Source organism: Erpetoichthys calabaricus, chromosome 3 (assembly GCF_900747795.2).
Source record: "Erpetoichthys calabaricus chromosome 3, fErpCal1.3, whole genome shotgun sequence".
NCBI lineage: Eukaryota > Metazoa > Chordata > Cladistia > Polypteriformes > Polypteridae > Erpetoichthys > Erpetoichthys calabaricus.
The window spans coordinates 9,695,039-9,714,465 of record NC_041396.2 but is presented as its reverse complement, the minus strand read 5'-3'; the positions used below and the strand labels follow the sequence as shown (position 1 = coordinate 9,714,465).

At 43.9% G+C, this 19,427-nt stretch overlaps 2 protein-coding genes across 2 annotated transcripts in view; one reads left to right on the top strand and one right to left on the bottom strand.

The window, feature by feature from the left end:
* Nucleotides 1-19,427, top strand: part of LOC127527026 (uncharacterized) — a 140,621-nt gene that overhangs the window by 52,631 nt on the left and 68,563 nt on the right. The window lies entirely within an intron of this gene.
* The window catches only part of cttnbp2nlb (CTTNBP2 N-terminal like b), a 100,835-nt gene continuing 82,884 nt past the window's right edge, over nucleotides 1,477-19,427 (bottom strand). Inside the window, exon 5 of the mRNA XM_028796350.2 lies at nucleotides 1,477-16,955. Coding sequence (XP_028652183.2) covers nucleotides 15,651-16,955 — 1,305 coding nt within the window. The 3' untranslated portion in view covers nucleotides 1,477-15,650. The remainder of the gene's footprint in view (nucleotides 16,956-19,427) is intronic.

Genomic DNA, 19,427 nt, shown 5'->3' with positions numbered 1-19,427 from the left:
TCTGTGGGTTGTCTGTCACCATTCTCACAATCCTGCTCATATGCCGCTCCTGTATTTTTCTTGGCCTGCCAGACCTGCTGGGTTTAACAGCAACTGTGCCTGTGGCCTTCCATTTCCTGATTCCATTCCTTACAGTTGGAACTGACAGTTTAAACCTCTGAGATGGCTTTTTGTTGCCTTCCCCTAAACCAGGAGACTGAACAATCTTTGTTCTCAGATCTTTGGAGAGTTGCTTTGAGGATCCCATGCTGTCACTCTTCAGAGGAGAGTCAAAGGGAAGGAAGCACAACTTGTAATTCACCACCTTAAATATCTTTATATCTCATGATTGGACACACCTGTCTATGAAGTTCAAGACTTAATGAGCTCATCACACCAAGTAATCAGCATTGAGCAGTGACAGGAATTCAAATCAGCACAATGACAAGGGGACCCACATTTGTGCACAGCCAGTTTTTCACATTTGATTTAATCTCATACAACTAAATACTGCGTCACTAAAAATCTTTGTTCAGAAAACACGGCAGTACTCAGATGTTCCTAGGAAATGAAAGACATACCACTGTTATCTTTTCTGTTTAAAGGAGAGTCAATTATTATGCAGGCTGAGAGGGCTTCACAAACTTTTTCATATGACTGTAGATAGATAGATAGATAATAATAATAATAATTCATTACATTTATATAGCGCTTTTCTCATTGATAGATAGAGTGTCACAATTTGGCAAACATGGAAAATCAAGTGAAGTGTATTTATATTATTAGGAAAAGTGTTTTATCGACTGGGAGCTGAAATGAGGCTTTAGAGGACTTGTCTGGTGAAACAGTATTAGTGTGTTAGAAAACCCAAAAATCTGTAATGATAAATTCCATGACTGTATTATTTTTTTTCAAATATTAAAATCTATGTTTAAACCAAAACATTTCCTGTTGTTATCTTTAATGAAAGGACTGTGCAATTCAAGGAAGTGGATGACAGAAATTGAGACACCAGTAAAGACCGAGACTGAACATCTCAAACGCTGCTGTCATTTTTGGGAGTCTGCATCGTCCGTTACCCACGGCTGTAAGACTGCCATCTGGACGCGCTGGTGAGATCTATCACTATTTATCACTTTCACGTGTAATCCTGCTTGGCCGGAAATTCTACATGCACTGTCGGATACCCAAAGACTGGAGCACAGACCTGATATTGTTGTTGTACGAGTCTTTTGGATTAAGCTTAAGGAAGTACGTAGAGACATTCTACAACAACATCTTTTTGGGGTTGTTACTGTTTTCTAGGGTTAGATCTTTCGACTCATTATCTGTCGTCTCCACCAAAACACCTATTCACAACTGCGTCTTTCAAGAAGTATTTATTTCTTCTTGATTTCTGAATTCCTCTCTCACCATTTTCTGTTCCTATTCTTACACCACCGTATGCTACGGCGGGCCGTCGGCTAGTAATAATAATAATTCAATACTTTTAAATAGCACTACTCAAAGTGCTACCACACAGAGACGACCCAGGACGCAAACCCACGATGTCCTTACTGCGAGGCACAAAGACGAGACTGGCTTGTTGAGTTTTACTTTATTTATTATTGCTTAGTACACAGAAAGTGACTTTCCCGTTTCTTTTATGAAAAGGCAAACATTTCCCATCCCAAAATGTTAGTGTCGACCGCGTCATGGCAGATGTGCTAAGAGTTAAAAATGGCAAAACAAAGGCAGACATGGGACTGACCGACCATCCCCTCTGAGGGGCCTTTCACCACAATGCCCAAAATGTCTGATGGGAGGATCAAGAAAGAGTGTTAATGCTTACACAGTAAAGAAATACTTCCTGGTCGGAAAGACACCAAGAGTTCCTAATAAAAAATAAGTGTAAATATATAATAATATATGCACATACATAATCAACTTTACAGTAGAAATCTGCAGGACTGAGCACTAGATCTGAGATGCATCACCGCACCCGTACCCATGGCATACTGAAAAGCTCGGGGCAGGTGGGTAATGCGGCTATCCTGCTTGGCACACAGTGTCCTTTTTGTTTTTTTTTGGAAAAAGATGTGCAATCAAAGAGGCTCCTTAATGAGCACAAACTGGACGAGAATTCAGTGGCTCACCCACACACCCTACCAGTCGATGGGAATGAAAAGTTCATGTGGCCTGCACCCTTCAAGGAGAGCTTATAGCCCTGTTTAGGGTCCATAGAACTGGCCGAGTGACAAGATCAGTAACTTTGTTGGATCTTCAGCTCAAGTTTCTCCAATGACACAAAAACCTGAGGCTTCATTTATACGAATACTGTCCATATCACCCTAAGCCCAAGCCCCCCATTCCACCACTCTTTGGCGGGACGATATACACCGATGAGGTCCACGTTGAAATCCAAGGGCCTGCTATGGACTCAGTGCTACTGATTTTCAAACCCCAGCGATATTTAAAGTTCATCTCAGTCTCGGGACTTTCCAACTGCTAATCCAGCTAACTTCATTTTTAAACAAATTTCTATCATCTACAGTCCTACTCGGACGGGATTAGTTTTGTAACAAGAGGTGGGGTGAAGTGATTCTTACTGGAGGAACTACCATAACTTTTCAGCCCTATTTGGATTGGGTTAGTTTCAAACCAGAATGTCGGATAAAGTAAATTCTGTAATTTTAGTTCCATCTGAATCTCTCATGTGAGTAACTTTTCACATCTCAATGAAGATCATGAACCTCTTCACCTGCTACATAAAGTCCATAAAAAAACAACCCCAGGCTAAACTAGATCTCCATTTGATCAATTCAGACAGGACCAAAATTACAGTGGTCCACTGGGCAGAAATAGTGGGGTACAAGGAATTCTCATCAAATTGGGATTAAGATTCGGCCAAGCAGAGTGACCTGATGGTTAAAGGCCTCTTCAGATGGGATTGGTAGGGTAAAGTAGTTCTTACCAAAGGATGTCTGTTAACTCTTAAGCCCTACTCGGACAGGATTAGTTTCAAACAGTAGGTCAGTATTTGAAGTGGGTCGGTACGCACCGGTACTCTGTACCGCCATTCCCCCTGATCTCGCCTTGGGAGTACTGATGGTAAATGTCTGCATACCGGTGGTGGGTACCATCACTTTGGACCACATTAACTAACCTTATTCGTAGTAACAATATGTTTGTTTGCACCTCTAGGGGACACCCACCTCCAGCATCCCCATGTATTATGGAGGAATATCCCACCACCCCCATTATTCAGTGCACACAATAAGGAGTACCAGTAGTTCTTCAGACCAGAGGACTTCTGTAATTTCAGCCCCATGAAAATTGCTCAAATGCCGATAACTTTCAAAACAGGAGGTGGGGTAGAGTTGCTGTTTGAAGTGGGTTGGTATGCACAGGTACTCTGTACTGGCATTCTCCCCGATATTTGCCTTGGGAGTGCTGATAGTAAATGTACGTATACCGGTGGGTACCATCACTTTGGATGACATTAACTATCCTTATTCATAATATTAATATGGTTGTTTGCACCTCTAGGGCACGGGTGTCGAATTCCAGGACTGGTGGGCCGCAGGTTTTCATTCTCACCCTTTTCCTAATCAGTGACCAGTTTTCACTGCTAATTAACTCCTTTTCCCTTCATTTGAATGGCCCGGATTTTAAGGATTCAGATCTTTCAATTGATTCTTTTCTTCATTAAATGGCAGCCAAACAGAAATGAGACGTGAAACGAGCCAATAGATTGACCAGCTAAACGGGGGTTTCAAACTCCAACCAATTTCTTAATGAGAAGCCAATTCTTGCTGTTAATTAAACGCGTTACTTAATTCCATGGCTTGCTGCTGCTCTCATTCTGCCACAGCAGACATTAACCAAACTGTTGATTTTCTGTTTCTGATTATTGACCGGGCGGCACGGTGGCGCAGTGGGTAGCACTGCTGCCTCACAGTTATGAGACCTGGGTTTGCTTCCCGGGTCCATGGAGTTTGCATGTTCTCTCTGTGTCTGTGTGGGTTTCCACCCACAGTCCAAAGACATGCAGGTTAAGTGCATTGGCGATTCTAGTGTGTGTGTGTGCCCTGCCCAGGGTTTGTTTCCTGCCTCGCGCCCTGCGTTGGCTGGGATTGGCTCCAGCAGACCCCCGTGACCCTGTAGTTAGGATATATTGGATAATGGATGGATGATTATTGACCGGAGAGATCAACCTTATCGAGACCCTCACCTTTCAGATAATGTGGTTAGTTGGCTCATTCTGTGTCTCACTATTGTTTGGCTGCTAATTAAGGAAATAAAAAGAACTAAGGGGCGTGAGTCGAGTTAATTAAAACTAAGGAAAAAGTTAATTAGCAGCAAAAACAGGTCACTAAATAAGAAGGTGGTTAGAATGAAAACCTGCAGCCACTGCAGCCCTCCAGGACCGGAGTTTGACACCCCTGCTCTAGGGGACACCCACCTCCAGCCGGCCACCATATATTATGGAGGGATATCCCACCACCCTAATTATTCGGCACACACAATGAGGAGTATCGGTATTTCTTTTATTCCCCCCCCCCCCCCCCCCCCGGGCACTGGATATTTTTTACCGGAAGACTTGTGTAATTTCAGCCCAATACAAATTGCTCAAATGCCAGAATTTTACCAACACATCAATTCTCACTAGACGAGTTCATCCTGCAGTTATTTTTTTTAAATTCATATTTATAAAATGGTAAAATTCTCCGTAAACTTTACAGAGACTTGAATGTGCAGTCCGTCAAAAGTTACGGACATCAGCGATTAGGACGGGAGTAAAATTACAGAGGTCCTCCAGTAAAAATGACTTTCCTTATTATCCCTCTGCCGTAGAACTAATCCCATCTGAACAGAGTTTAGGACTCGGCCAAGCAGAGCAGCCCTGAAGTTAAGATGTTTCATTTCTTCCACCGCCTTCCTCGGATGTGTTTAGTTTTATTCCAGGAAGTGGGGTAAAGTCAGGGCTTGAAGTGGGCTGCTACTTGTGGAACCTCGGGTCATGACCGTAATTTGTTCTAAAACTCTGGTTGTAACCCGAAGTAATTTCCTCCATAGGACTGTATGTAAATAGAATTAATCCGTTCTGGACTGTACGAGCTGTATGTAAATATATATACGCTCGCTTGCTCGTGCGGAAATCATAGGCGCGTACGAACCGGAAGGGAAACTGGCTTGTTCGTCACCCGAGTGTGTGGTCGTGAACAGATGCAAAAGTTTGGCAAACTTTTTGGTCGTAACCCGATTTGTATGTGGTGCGAGATGTTTGTGACCTGAGGTTCCACTGTACTCAACATAAGAATTTCCCTAATTTTGCCTTAGGAGTACCGGTAGTTAATGTATGTGTACCGGGGTGTACAGTCAGTTTGGACTACAAAACAATATGGCTGTTCGCCATCTACAAGGGGGGAGAAAACTCACCATCCTTCCCCTGAGAGTTTCAATACATTCAACACAGGACTAGTTGAACCCAGGGTTATTTTTACAGACTTTTTGTAAAAGGCTCCATAACCTTAACCGAGATATGAACGTTCAGTCCTTAAAAAGTTACTGACATAAGTGATTCAGATGGGACGGAAATTGCAAATTTCTATCCTTACCTCCTGCCCTAAAACTAATCCCATCTGACTTGATCAGGCAGAGCTACTCGGTGGTGAAGATGTTGAGTTTCTCCCACCACTTTCCACTAGAGACCTATTGAGATGGGGTAAAGCCATCATTACCGGAGGGACTCTGTAATTTTAGTCCCATCTGAATCACTCAGGGGTCCAGAGATTCATCCACTTGTCCAACGCGGTATGAATCCATGAAAAATGGCACGAAGTCAAGTCGGACAGACTGTGTGGACAAGTTCTTCATCTACCTCCATTTTTTTTTTTTTCTGCAATCTCGGGAGGAAAATACCGTTTTCCTAGGAAGCGCCGAAATTTTACTGACACGTTGATTCGCACGGTGGGATAGTTTAACAAGGGGTTCATTTTTATGGATGGTAAAAGGCTCCAGGAATCTTTACCGAGACCTGAATGCACAGTCCATAAAAGCTTACTAACATGACCAATTCGGGAATAGGACTAAAATCACCGAGGTCCTCTCTGGTAATAATTACTTCACCCCCACCTCCATCCAAAATGGGCTATAGAACAATGTGGTGGGAGGAACTGAACATCGTAACCACCAGACCACTCTGTCGGGCTGAGACAGAGACGACAAAAATGTATTTTATGTTAACAAGTTGGTCCGTCTGAATCCCACCCGAAATAGGGCTTAGAACGTTGAATGCCATCTTCAAATTCGGTTTAGTATAAAAAGAGTTACAGAGAAAAAAAATCATGAAATTAAAAGTACACCCCTAATCACCAGCCCACTTTGTGCATAACTTTATGTGAGTAGCCCGTCATTCTCAAATCCAGACTCTATAGTGACCATTGAACTCTTCCTGTAAAGGAACTTTGGGATCATGTTCAATATAAAGGTACTATATATTCAAAAAACAACAAAAAAAAAATTTGCCCCCCCTAGTGCCAAACGCCATGTGTACAAGCGCAATCCAACAGCAACAGGATCACAATGTAAGGAAGGTCTTTGTGAGGTCCATGCAGTAGGCCCCCTAGTGGCAAAGACAATGAACTGCAAGAATCATCACCACCACTGAACCATTAACTTAGGGGTTTTCAAGTTCAGCCCTGAGACCCCTCCAGCTGCAGGTTTCCATCTCAACCAGTTTCATAATTGGTAAGCCATTTTTACCTTTAATTGATCTCATTGTTCAATTAGCTGACCTTTATTTTCTTATTTCCTAAAAGTGCAGTAGTGGGAGATATACTGTACATTAATAATTTTTTTTTTTTCTTGCCACAACTTTAAATGCTGAACTCTGTTTTGAAATTTTCTGGAAGAACATTTGAAAATGGGAAAGGCGCTATATAGAGTAAATAAATTATCATTATTTTTTAATGTGCGGCACGGTGGCGCAGTGGGTGGCGCTGCTGCCTCGCAGTAAGGTGGGTGCGCTTCCTGAGTCCTCCCTGCGTGGAGTTTGCATGTTCTCCCCATGTCTGTGTGGGTTTCCTCTCACAGTCCAAAGACATGCAAGTTAGGTGAACTGGCGATTCTAAGTTGTCCCTAGTGTGTGTGCGCGCGCGCCCTGCGGTGGGCTGGCGCCCAGCCCGGGGTTTGTTTCCTGCCTTGCGCCCTGTGTTGGCCGGGATTGGCTCCAGCAGACCCCCGTCACCCTGTAGTTAGGATATTGCAGATTGGATAATGGAGGGATGGATATTTTTAATGTTCTTTTTTTTCTGTGTAGGTTGTTTGTCCAATTATATTCAAATATTGACAATTAATGAATGACCAGCACAGCAGGTGACAGTAAGACTGCAGCTGAACTCGCCCTACCTGTTAACCCTTCGTACAGCACCGGCTCCGTCAGGCAGCACGCTATTGGTGGTCAGAATAAGGGGTGGGCACAGCTGTGCTGGGAAGTCGGCATACAATCCCAGAACATACCCAGTGAATTTCCTTCAACCACAGTCATCAAGTCTGACATACTCTATAGACAGCGGTCGTGCAACATGACTCAATAAGACACCGACTTACACCGAAGAAGGGCGTGCGGACCATTGCTAAAGTCAATTTCCATTCCCCAAGCTGCCATTTCCAACTTTTTTGGAGAATTTCGACACAAAGCTGATTGCACGATTTCTCGTTCGAGGGGATGTCAAACCTGACAACATCCATCCATTATCCAACCCACTATATCCTAACTACAGGGTCACGGGGGTCTGCTGGAGCCAATCCCAGCCAACACAGGGCAAAAGGCAGGAAATAAATCCCAGGCAGGGCGCCAGCCCACCGCAGAACCTGACAATATAGGGAGGGTCAAATTAGTTGACTGCCCAGCGGCTTTCCAGACTTCTCGATTTAGGGAATGTCAGACACACTGACTGCGGTTGCTGATCTCATTGCTTTACCACAGCAATTTTCTTCTCTCCTAGCGTTTATTCCGCATTGGCACAGGGTCTGCTTTTCTGCACGTTGATCTCCACTTCATTTCGATGGAGGGCATCGTGTGGGGCGACGTTGGCGAGTCGCCGGTCTTCTTTAATTTGATCAAGCCACTGTTTTCTGGGTTCGTGATGAAAAAAATGACTGGGCATGCCAATTTTTACGACTGTGTGTCGACTAGTTGTGCTCATGCCTCTCCCAAGACAGCAACAGAGCCAGCACTGTATGAAGTGTTAACAGCTATGGTGAGTTCTGCCACAACCTCTGCCCCATTTTTATTTTGGATTATAAAACACAAAACATCACACAGACGAGCCTCATAAACAGGGAGCCAGTCACATGGGCCAATTCTCCAAAAGCTAATGTCACATTACACAACTTCTAGTTTTAGGGTACGTCAGACTTGCTGACTCGAGTTTGTTGATCTTGTCGTCGGACCACAAGAATCTGTGCGACTAAAAATAGCAGATTTAGTGACTGTGTGCCGACCTTCCAGCATCAGATCTGACGTGCTGCCTGACGGAGTCAGTGCTGTACGAAGGGTTAACAGCTATGGTGAGTTTAACCACAATCTTGACTCCTTATTTTTGTTGTGGTATGTAAAACACTGTAGCAGGCGGCCGGGGTCCATACCCATATATATATATTCAGGGGGAGCAGCCCTGGACAGTGCAATACCTCCCCCTGGGTTGGAGCGGTGCCTCAAAATCCCGCAGGGCTACCATGGGAGATGGAGTTCTCCACAGCCCTGTTGGGTTCTGTAGGTGCCGCCAGGGGGTGCTGCAGGACCCTTCTGGGCATTAGTTTCGCCACACCCAGAAGAGCAGCCGGATGTTGGCAATCAAATCTGGAGCACTTCCGGGTGCTCAATAACAGGGGCCAGCAACCACCACTCAGGAGCCAGAATTGGGAGGAGGAGGACGAGGTTGCCAGGGAGGAGTGGTGGAGGAAGAGAGAGCGACTTATTGTGTGTTTTACGTGGTGCTGGTGTTTGAGGACTGTGTACTGCCCGTGGGACACGGGGAAGACGTACACCCACAGGTGAAGAAAAAATAACTTTACACGTGTGAATCTGTGTCAGGTCGGGCGCCTACATAGAGCCTTTTTCACAAAACAAAATATCAGACAGATGAGCCGCTCATCTGTTTGTGAGGTCCAAAACTCCCATGTCCCCTATTCCTCATTGCTGAATCTTACGCACCGTACTACTAGATGAGCATTCATTGGCTGTCAGTTCTCAGGCACACACAGGCAAATCTGTTTGATTTAGTTGGGGGCGAGTTGCAGACTGGTTAAACTGGGTGGCTGGGGATGTCACACTACATGACTGACGGTCAGTGAAGCGCAGCCTCCGACTCACTAAGTTTATCATCAATGAAGTCTGTGACTGAAAAAGATGTGCAATGTGACACAGCTTTAAAGGAGCAAACCGTACAGCAGTGATTCCCAACCGGTGGTTCGCGAACTCCTTTTATAAAGCACGGGGTTCGCGAACAACCGGGAGGAAAAATATTGTAATGGCGGAATTTTAAATCCCAAATGTAAAAAATACAACGAAATATTAAATGTAGGCAAATATATTCACAGTACTATTAATAATACAACAATAAAAATGGGTCAACAAATCAATTAAATGTCAAATTCATGAATATTACCTCAGTCACTTACACATTGCGACGGAAGATTCCGTAAAATTGTCGAGTCGCAACAGGTAACAATCTGTAACGCGATGAGATGCTACGCCGCTGCCGATGCGTGTACATTCTTGTATGATCCAGAAACTTCCAATTCAGCGAACCGAGAACCCCGAATGCGCTCAAAAGAACGAGAATAACGTCTGCTGATATAAAAACGCCGCGATCAGACACGGGGGAGTAGAGTCGAATTTAATCGTACGACGCGCTTAAGAACCACGAGTGATTTTATTAAGATAAATTGGTAGTGCATGGTGTGTGTAAATAAATTACGATAAAGACTTTTTACTCAACCGTGCGCACGTCGAAAGTGAATAATTATTACTCCGTAATTTTATTATGGATCGGTGGTTTTTCTACTTCAGTCCCTGATTTGGTACCAACACAGGGTGACGATACTGAAAGTTGTAGTGAGCTACCGTCTCTTCAGACAGAAAGCAAGCAAAAAATTGGCCAACATAGTAAGACAAAAGAGATGAAACAAAAATATGACGGTGACTATTTACGAATGGGTTTTTATTTTACTGGGGATGAGTCAGAACCCATACCGCTTTGTGTAATTTGTAATGAAGTCCTGGCCAACAGCAGTTTAAAACCATCACTTCTTCGTAGACAAATTGAAACAAAACATCCAACGTACAAGAATAAACCTGTAGTATATCGTAATGACTACACAGGGGGTTGGCCAATTTATTCCGTTTTTTTAAAGGGGTTCACAAGATGAAAAAGGTTGAGAATCGCTGCCGTACAGAATTCATTCCATCCACCCATCCATTTTCCAAATCCGCTTATCCCAGGCAGGATTGTGGTTGAAGCTAAAGCCTATCCCATTTAGCACAAAGTAAGAACAATCCAATAAACAAGGCAGCATTCCATTACCGAGTGAATACACTCCTATGGGTCAATTCACCTAAAGTCGATGTCACATTATGCAACTTCGAGTTGTAAGGTATGTCAAACTCTCCGAAAACAGTTGCTGATGTCATCGCTGGACAGCAGCAATTTACATGACTGAAAATCGATGGGCATGTCAGATTGGGGGACAGTCGTGCTCACCCCCACCTGTCACCGCAAATGACGTGCTGCCTGACAGAGCCAGTGCTGTTAGAAGTGTTAACAGCTACGGAGAGTTCAGCCACAATCGTGGCCCATTTATTCGCTTCTTGTGGTACATAAAACACAAACCACTGGACAGATGAGCCCCTCATTTGTTTTGCCCAAGGTTCCTTATTCCTCATCACTATATTACATGCATAAGTACTCATTAGCTGTCAGCTCTCATGCACACATAGCCAGGCCCTACCATAATTATCATCATCATCATCATCATGCTGCTCGTTGCTACTGTCAATAGATGGAGATTCTGCAGGCAAGAACAAGTTTCCTTCATGATTCCTGAATCTTTCGTTTCTTGTTTGATTTCGGCGGGTGACAGTTTGATGATATTACCGATGTACTGCACATAAGTTGTTAATCAGTGACCGACTTCAGGCATTCCGGAGCCTCTCTGATGGTTTGTGTAAGGCGTACTTTCTTATGGGTTCTTCAGGGTTTCGTGTCCTATCGATACGAGATGCCTTTCGACTCTGCGTTTTAGGCTTAGACGGCCATAGATTTCAGTGTTTGGGATTTGGCCCGTATGCTTTATTTTCTTTAGTAATTCGCTTCGTAACTATCTCAGGTTCTCTTGATTTGTTTGCTCCATGTTTCGCTACCATACAGAAGAATGCTCAGGCATGAGAAATGAAAGATCCAGATCCTGAGTTGAGTTGGTAGGTTGGTTTGGTAGATTATTATTATTTTTTTTTTAAACTTCCAGAAGGCTCCCCAGACCTTAAGCCTTTCGAGTGCTAATATTGGCGATTGTATTCGCAACCATTGACTCTAAATACAGTAGAGTCTCGCTTATCCAGCATAAACGGACCGGCAGAACGTCGGATAATGAGAGGTGTTAAGAAAAAGCCTATTAAACGTCAAACTGTGTTATAATTTTACACATTATGAACCTAATACAGTGGAACCTTGGTTCACGAACGTCTCTGAACACTTACAAATCGGGTTATGACCAAAAAGTTCGCCAAACTTTTGCCTCTGTTCATGACCACACACTCGGTATACCAACAAGCCAGTTTCCTTTTTGGTTTGTGCGTGCCGATGATTTCCGCACGTGTTCAGTCTCTCCCTGTGCAGCAAGAGAGAGAGAGCGCGCGAGAGAGAGACACAGACAGAGACACGTTCAAGAAAAAGAGAGACAGACACACACGCAAGAGAGAGAGAGAGAGAGAGGGAGAGACACTCGCGCGCACATACATGCGAGAGAAAGAGACACACACGCGTGAAAGAGACACATGCGTGAAAGATGCACACATACACGCGAGAGAGACAGACACAGGCGCACACACATGCACAAGAGAGAGAGAAAAATTTAACTGAAAAAATGAACTTAGCAACAAAAAATTGACTACGCTCATGCTCGCAGCTTGCAGTCCTTGTTGCCAATTGATGCATATTTTTTTTTTTTTTTTTTGCGGTGGGATGTCGGATAATACAGAATGTTGGATAAGCGAGACTCTACTGTAATTAATTTGCTCTCCTTTGAGCTCTAATGGGAATTGAGGGCCATGATAAGGACTTCTAATCATTTGTTCTGTTTTGTATTTATTTAAAGACTAACGTAATTGACTAATCGACAAGTTTTCTCTAGCCATTGTCGTGATCTCTCGTGGTCCATCTCCAGAAATGCTATGTCGTTGGCACAGTCTCAGTCGTTGAGCTGTTTCTCAGGCATTTGCAGACTTTGTCTAGGGTGTGTAACGAAGCCACATTGTTCTTCCGAGTTACGCATGACACAGTCAAATCGCAATTATAAATAGAAATGGCGCCAATATGTCTCCTCGGAGGAGACCCTGTTGACCCTACGGCTAAAGACAAAAATCATAAGTGATTGATTTAGTTGGGGACGAGAAGTAGACTGGGTGGCAGGGGACGTCAAACTACATGACCTGTGGTCACAGAAATGCAGCAGATGCCTCCGACTCACTAAGTTTATTGTCAATGAAGTCTGTTACTGAAAATTGTCGAAAAAGTTGTGCAGTGTGACAGAGCTTTAAGGGAACAAATTCTACAAAACTCATTTCATCCATTCATCCATTTGCCAAATCCACTTATCCTAAGCAGGGCCGTTCTTAGCAGTTTGGAGGCCCTACGCTGGTTCAGAAATGGGGGGGGGGGGGGGTATGTGTCCGGGGAAGGTCTTCTAATAAAACGTCCAGAAAAGGCCTTAGATGACCAGTAGGCCTACATGTACGCTTGTGTGTATGCAGAGTGGTAAAATATTGATTTTTTTCTGGATCTGGTAAAGGCCGGTAATATAGGGATATTTCATGATTTTATGGGGATCTCTCTGAATGAATCTGAAACAAATCTCTAAAATTAACGTTTGCTGTAGTGCATTTGGTTACGACGGCGTGACAATATTATTAGGGATTTAGGTGAACATTGCAATTTGGATAATAAATTACCATTGTTAATAAGACTAAGAGATGCACTGAACTGAATTTCCTGGGACTGGCACAGACGGCTGCAGTGCCAGGGGCAGGACAGGGGCCCCAGGCCCACAGCACGACAACAAAAATAAATAAATAAATAAATTGTAAGTCGGGCCCGACGCGGATGCGTAGTTCGCGTATGCCTAAGAACACCCCTGTCTTGTGCAGGGTTGTGAGGATAATGGAGCCTAACACAGCAAACATCGGCGCCTCCCCAAACAAGAACGGCAGTCCATTGCAGGACAAACACACACAGTCCAGCGTAGCAAAGGCAAAACCACCTAACAGTGCGTGCCTTTGCATTGTGGGAGATAATCGGAGCACCTGGAGGAGAAGCATGGGGACACGGGGAAAACACACAAAGTCCATTCTTTAGAAATTAAGAACACTTTAACATTTAAAGCTATGGCATCAATGCAAATCTTTCAGAACATCCTTTAGAATAAGAGAATAAAAAAAGGGACAGTAAACATAACAATGAGATCAGCTAAAAAATAAAATGCCCCAATTGTGACAATGGATAAAATAAAAACCTGTAGCAGCGGGGGTCCACTAAGCCTGAACTTGAGAACCGTCATACTAAAATGAATCAGACTTGGAGCACAGAAAGTGACTTTCTTGGAGGTGGGACTTCATCTGGCAACCCTACAACCCCTGGATGCTACGTCACACTTTCTGGATTATGCTGGACCAATATCACCGATTAAAAAAAAAATCTCTCGTATAAAAATAATAAAAATATTCAGTGCTTGTACTGTATCTATTCATCAAATGACAGAATCAATTTGATTAAAAAAAAGAAAAGGCAGACAAATTGTGCCCTCCGCCCCGCATGATTGAAGACTCACACCCACCCTGACCTAAACATCCTTTTGACATTAAGCCTGAGGCTTATGGTCCTACTCTGCAATCAGCCCATGTCTGGTGGGCTGCTACGGTGCTGCCTTTGTCTTCCATTATTACAACGGTAACAACCAAGTGCAGGGCACCTCCTGAAACAACAACATATAAAAGCAAGAAGTGAAAAGCACACCAAGTGTGAAATAAAAACAGAACGAGGTGACGGACTTCACGTGTGCTAATAATCGTATTCACTTTGTGCGACCTGCTCAGTTCCCGGTTTTGTGCTGGATGCTCCATAGCGAGGAAGCAGGGCAGTAAACATCTCCCCAGATCCTATCACCTCAGGGCATTCATCATTTGCTACTGTCCACCCTCAACTGACCGCTTATTAACCTCCTTAGCGTGATGTCCCAGGTTCCTCAAAAACAGCTTGACGTTGTAATTGCAACAGTAGAGGCGTAATTCATTGTGCACTTTTATATCCTTTCCTGTTGCTTGCACAGGAGAGGGTAGAATGTCAGTCTGATCTGCACGATCAACACCGTTGTTCTTGTAGGCTTAGTGACTTCCACGTTTCCACTGACATGAACATTGACAGTTGCTGCATTGTGAACGGTGTTTAGGGGGCTTGCACGTTTCGTGTTCTTCCACTTGATCATGTGACCAGGCATATCATGGTGGCTCGGTCGTACAGTGCTGTATGCATCAGTTTCATTATCCGTGCCAATATCAGATGAACAATTCACACTGTCATCACTATTGCTCGATTTAATTAATGGTTCAGTTTCAGTTTGTTCTAAAACTGGCTTTAAGCAGTATTGTATTTTTTTGGTTGAAGGTTCCGCCCCACTCATGAATATTGATGAGTTAAAATATGCATATAAAAAGTACTTTTTTGCAGCATGATGTTATTTCATCCACAAGATAGCAGAACAATACTGTCTTGCACGTTATTTGGGCTTACCGCTGTACAGGTACTCGGGGTTAACCATTTTTATACAGAATTCCAAGCCTGAGAGATGCTCGGGGTTAATGCCAAGGAAGTTATTATGGCCAGTACGGTAAGTGGGATAACGCATCTCCTGTAGCTCATGCACCTTCGAGCCTCAAAGTGGGCCACGTTCAGCAGCTGACCTGGAATGTCTTGATGAAACAACCGTAGAGTTGGCAATGGAAGTTATCTTGCCGTCACACTGCCCGATCATTCTTACGTATGCGAACACCGCTACCCTGGCTACCGATTGGTCCAAAATGCTAGCTGGAGGCATGACCTCTGCCATTTGAACCCTAACTTCCCTTCCAGACATTTCTCCAGAGGGAAGGCACTTGTTTCAAAATGATCAGGAAAACCTGAAGGGAATGCCGCAATTCAGGACTTGAATTCCACCAATGAGAGTGCTGAAAATCCCTTAGGCAAAAAAAAGGAACTAAAGTTCTACTTCCGTATATACATCGAGCCCATTTTCAATATGAAATGAGATATAAAACAAGAGTTTAGAAGAAAGTGACAGGAGTAGAAGTAGAATAAATACTAGGATAGTGTTTCCTGAAAACGGGCCCATGGGACCCTCGAGTAGCACTGTGCTCAGCTGCCTGTTGGCATCACCATGTCAAGGTCTTTGTTCAGTTCCACTGGGCTTGCTCTAAGGCCACAGCCACCGGGAAGATCCCCGCCAGGGACCAGCACAGGGGCCATTTGGGTAGACTTGCTTGGTGAGCTTGGAGACACTGGGGACTGTGTGAGGCCTGGTTTCTTGGGAGGGATAGGGGGAGGAATGCCTCTTTCCGCCCTAGGGATGGTGGGCGATTTGATCCCCGGTGACAGAGGGCCAGATGTTCGGCTTGCTGTAGGGGAGGTCACAGCTGCCAGAGCTCTGTAATCCGTGCCAAAAGGCGAGCTGTTGGTGGAGGTAGGTTTGGTGAAACGAGACAGTACTTGGGTGACTGTGTTGCGTGCCATTTGTTTGGCGACAGAAGCAGTGGCACAGCCATCCACTGTGGTCGGGGACAGATCCCTTGGAGAGTGGGGGGCACTATTGGCCTGCTGCTCTTGCTCTGCTTGTGCTTGAAACTTGTGGCGTGCAGCATGGAAACGCTGATTGATACCAGCTTGATAGGAGGACTGATAGCCTGGACTGCTAGCTGAAACCCCAACCAGACGCTTGGCCAACACCGGAGAGGAACACGGTGAAGAAGTCAGTGAGGAGGAAGCGGTGCTGCTCGGCGACACACTGGCAGCCGGGTGGCTTGGTGAATGGAGGCCCAAATCAAACCCATTCTCGTGTTGTGCTGCTTCATTGCACAGCGTGCTGCTGTCATTCAACCTGGGTGGCTGGCTGGCACAGTGGCCATTGACCTTTGCTTGCTGTGTTACGGTTATGCACAGCTTGCTGGATTTCTCAGACTCCATGATGGAGCTTTTGGTCTGGGAGGCTGTGGACTCCATGGAGGCTGCAGCCATGGAACAATACTGGCCAAGTGGTTTTACCTCCCCTGGGGGGCACACAATGGATTTCTTTAAGCGTTCCACCTCTTCTTCCAAGCCCCTGGCACGGATCTCCTCCCGTTTCAGTCTCGCCCGAAGCTGCTCCAACACCGTATCGAACTCGGACAGTTGCTTCTCAGCCTGGGCCTCCATCTGAAGACAGCGTTTCCTTTCCGCTTCAAGTTCAGCCTGTAGTCTCTGCACCACGCTCTTTTCCAGCTCCAGCTTAGCACTCAAGTCAGCCGTTCTCTGGCTTTCCTCAGCTGCCTTGGCTGTGGCTTTTTTGCACTCTTTGACCAGGGTGGACGACAGCTGCTTGTGGTGAGCACGCTCCTCTTCTAGCTGCCCAGACAGCTTCTTCTGGTCTTTCTCAAGCTTCTTAATTTGGGACTTTTCAAAATCCAGCTGAAACACAAGAGATGGAGAGAGCAAAGATGAGAATAGCATACATCTTAATGAATACGGACCCTTAGGAGACTCTTAGGATAGGGACACATGATTACCACAAGATCCATAATTTACTATTAAGCCCTAGATACTGTAAATGCAATCATTATCCTTGATTAATAGCACTGCAGAGAAATATGAGCTGCATGTACTGAACTCTGCCTACACACAGTACTGTAAAAACTCCATTTAGCACTTTTCCAAGGATCCATTTTAATAGATGTTAATGCAAAATGGTTAAATGTTTTAAACTGGACTGACCTGACAAGACAGTGGCACAATACAAAAAGATCTAGAGCAGGCTGGACTTCCTAAGGAGACTCAGGTCTTTTGATGTGTACAAAAGACACATTAATCCCTTGGGATTAATAAAGTATCTATCTATCTATCTATCTATCTATCTATCTATCTATCTATCTATCTATCTATCTAGGCTCGGTGTCATCTTCTGCCCCTTGGTCATATCTTTAGGAAATTTGATCTCCATTTCCACTGTTATGCTGATGACACCCAGCTCAGTCTGTCTACTAAGCCTGCTTCCACTCTTCCACCTTCTTCCCCTCTTTCACTGTCTGCAGGAAGTTAATTCACGGCTGTCTGCTAATTTTCTTTAATTAAATAGTGATAAAACAAGAGGGTTCTTCTGGTAGGAACCAAGCCTGTTTTGGATAAATGTGATAATATGTGAATTTCCCCTTGGGGATTAATAAAGTATCTATCTAATATTTAATAGACTATTCATAATTCTCTAATCTCTTATTCCTCACAAGTTGAGAGCGTAGGTGTTATTCTCGATAGTACCTTAAAATTTGAGGCACATACTAATAATGTTACTCGGTCTGCATATTTCCATCTACGTAATATCAGTCGTTTACGTCCATCTCTTTCAGTTTACCAGCACTGCTCTTCTTGTTAATGCTCTGATTACATCTCATATTGATTATTGTAATTCTATCCTTTCAGATCTTCCTTACAAACTCCTTTACAAACTTCAATTGGTTCAGAATACTGCAGGTCGTATTATTACCAGAATCCCCTTCTATGGGACACATTACTCCTGTCCTTCAGCATCTTCACTGACTCCCTATTAAATATCACATTGATTTTAAGATTCTGCTTTTAACTTACAAGATCCTCCATAATCTGGCGCCTCCGTAACTTTCTGATCTTCTTCACATCTCCATTCCTTCTCGTATCCTTAGATCTTTTTCCTCTGTCACTCTTATTATACCACCCGCTCACTTGACTACCAGGGGGTTTAGAGCTTTCAGTCTTGCCTCTGGAACTCTCTCCCACAGGACATACAGTATGTAATATCAACTCTCTTCCTACCTTTAAATCTCATTTTAAAACACATTTTTTTAAGCTGGCTTATTATGTTTGATCATTTTAGCTGTTAAATTTGAATTCAATTTTATTATTGTACTGTATTACTTTATTAATTTTATGTTGTGACTGTTATTAATGTGCTCTGTAAGGTGTCCTTTGAAAGGCGCCTATAAATAAATTCTCTATTATAAAATTAAATCCTGGGACGAGACTTTCTCGGAGATAATTTAAACTCCCGCGAGAGATAATTTCAGGTCCCGCGAGACGAGACTTTGTGCCAAGAGATTAGTGCTAACAAACAGAAATTATTACTCGGTGAAATAATGGAAAAGCAAAAAGAGATCAAATATATGGACATAGGTGATCAGACAGACAGACAGATAGATGACAGAAGTACAGTATGTAGATATTGTTTGGCTTTAAAGTTTAAGTCAGAGATTTGTAGATCGTCTAATTCGTGTTGCCATCAGGGAAAAGAAGTGTTTCTTCCAATGAAGAGGTCTATCCGCGAGAATTAAAAGATTTGTTGTTTTGTGAAATTCACATATGTGAGCAGCAGAGACGCGAAGTGGCTGGCATGTAGCGCAGGCCAGGGGGTTGGCAAGTGAAGTCCCTTAGTTATTATTATTAAGAAGCTGCTGGAAATGTTCTACAAGTCCATAGTAGCCAGTGTGGTGCTCTACACTGCAGTTGCCTGGGGAAGCATCTTGAACTCAAAAGATATACAATGTCTGAATAAACTTTATTAGGAATGTCTGCTCCATCACAGGACGGGCCTTGGAAACACTTGAAGGTGTTGTGTAGAGGTCGGCCTCTCTTGAAGTGATTTTACCAGCCCAGCATACCACAGCGCATAAATTGCACTAGCCATCAGAGAGTTCTAGAAGATGTGAAGGATGTCACTTCCCTTATTAAAGAAGAGTAGTCTCCTAAGAAAGAAAGAACCTGCTCAGCCTTTTCTCTAGTTCCTTTGTGTTAAATGACCAGTCCAACCTGTCCAAGTCCTCTACATCCACTCTTTGCATAGTGTCTGGACATTGAAGCACTGTGGTGCGGTGATTGTAAATAACCAGTTTCTTGGTTTTGCTGATGTTAAGACGC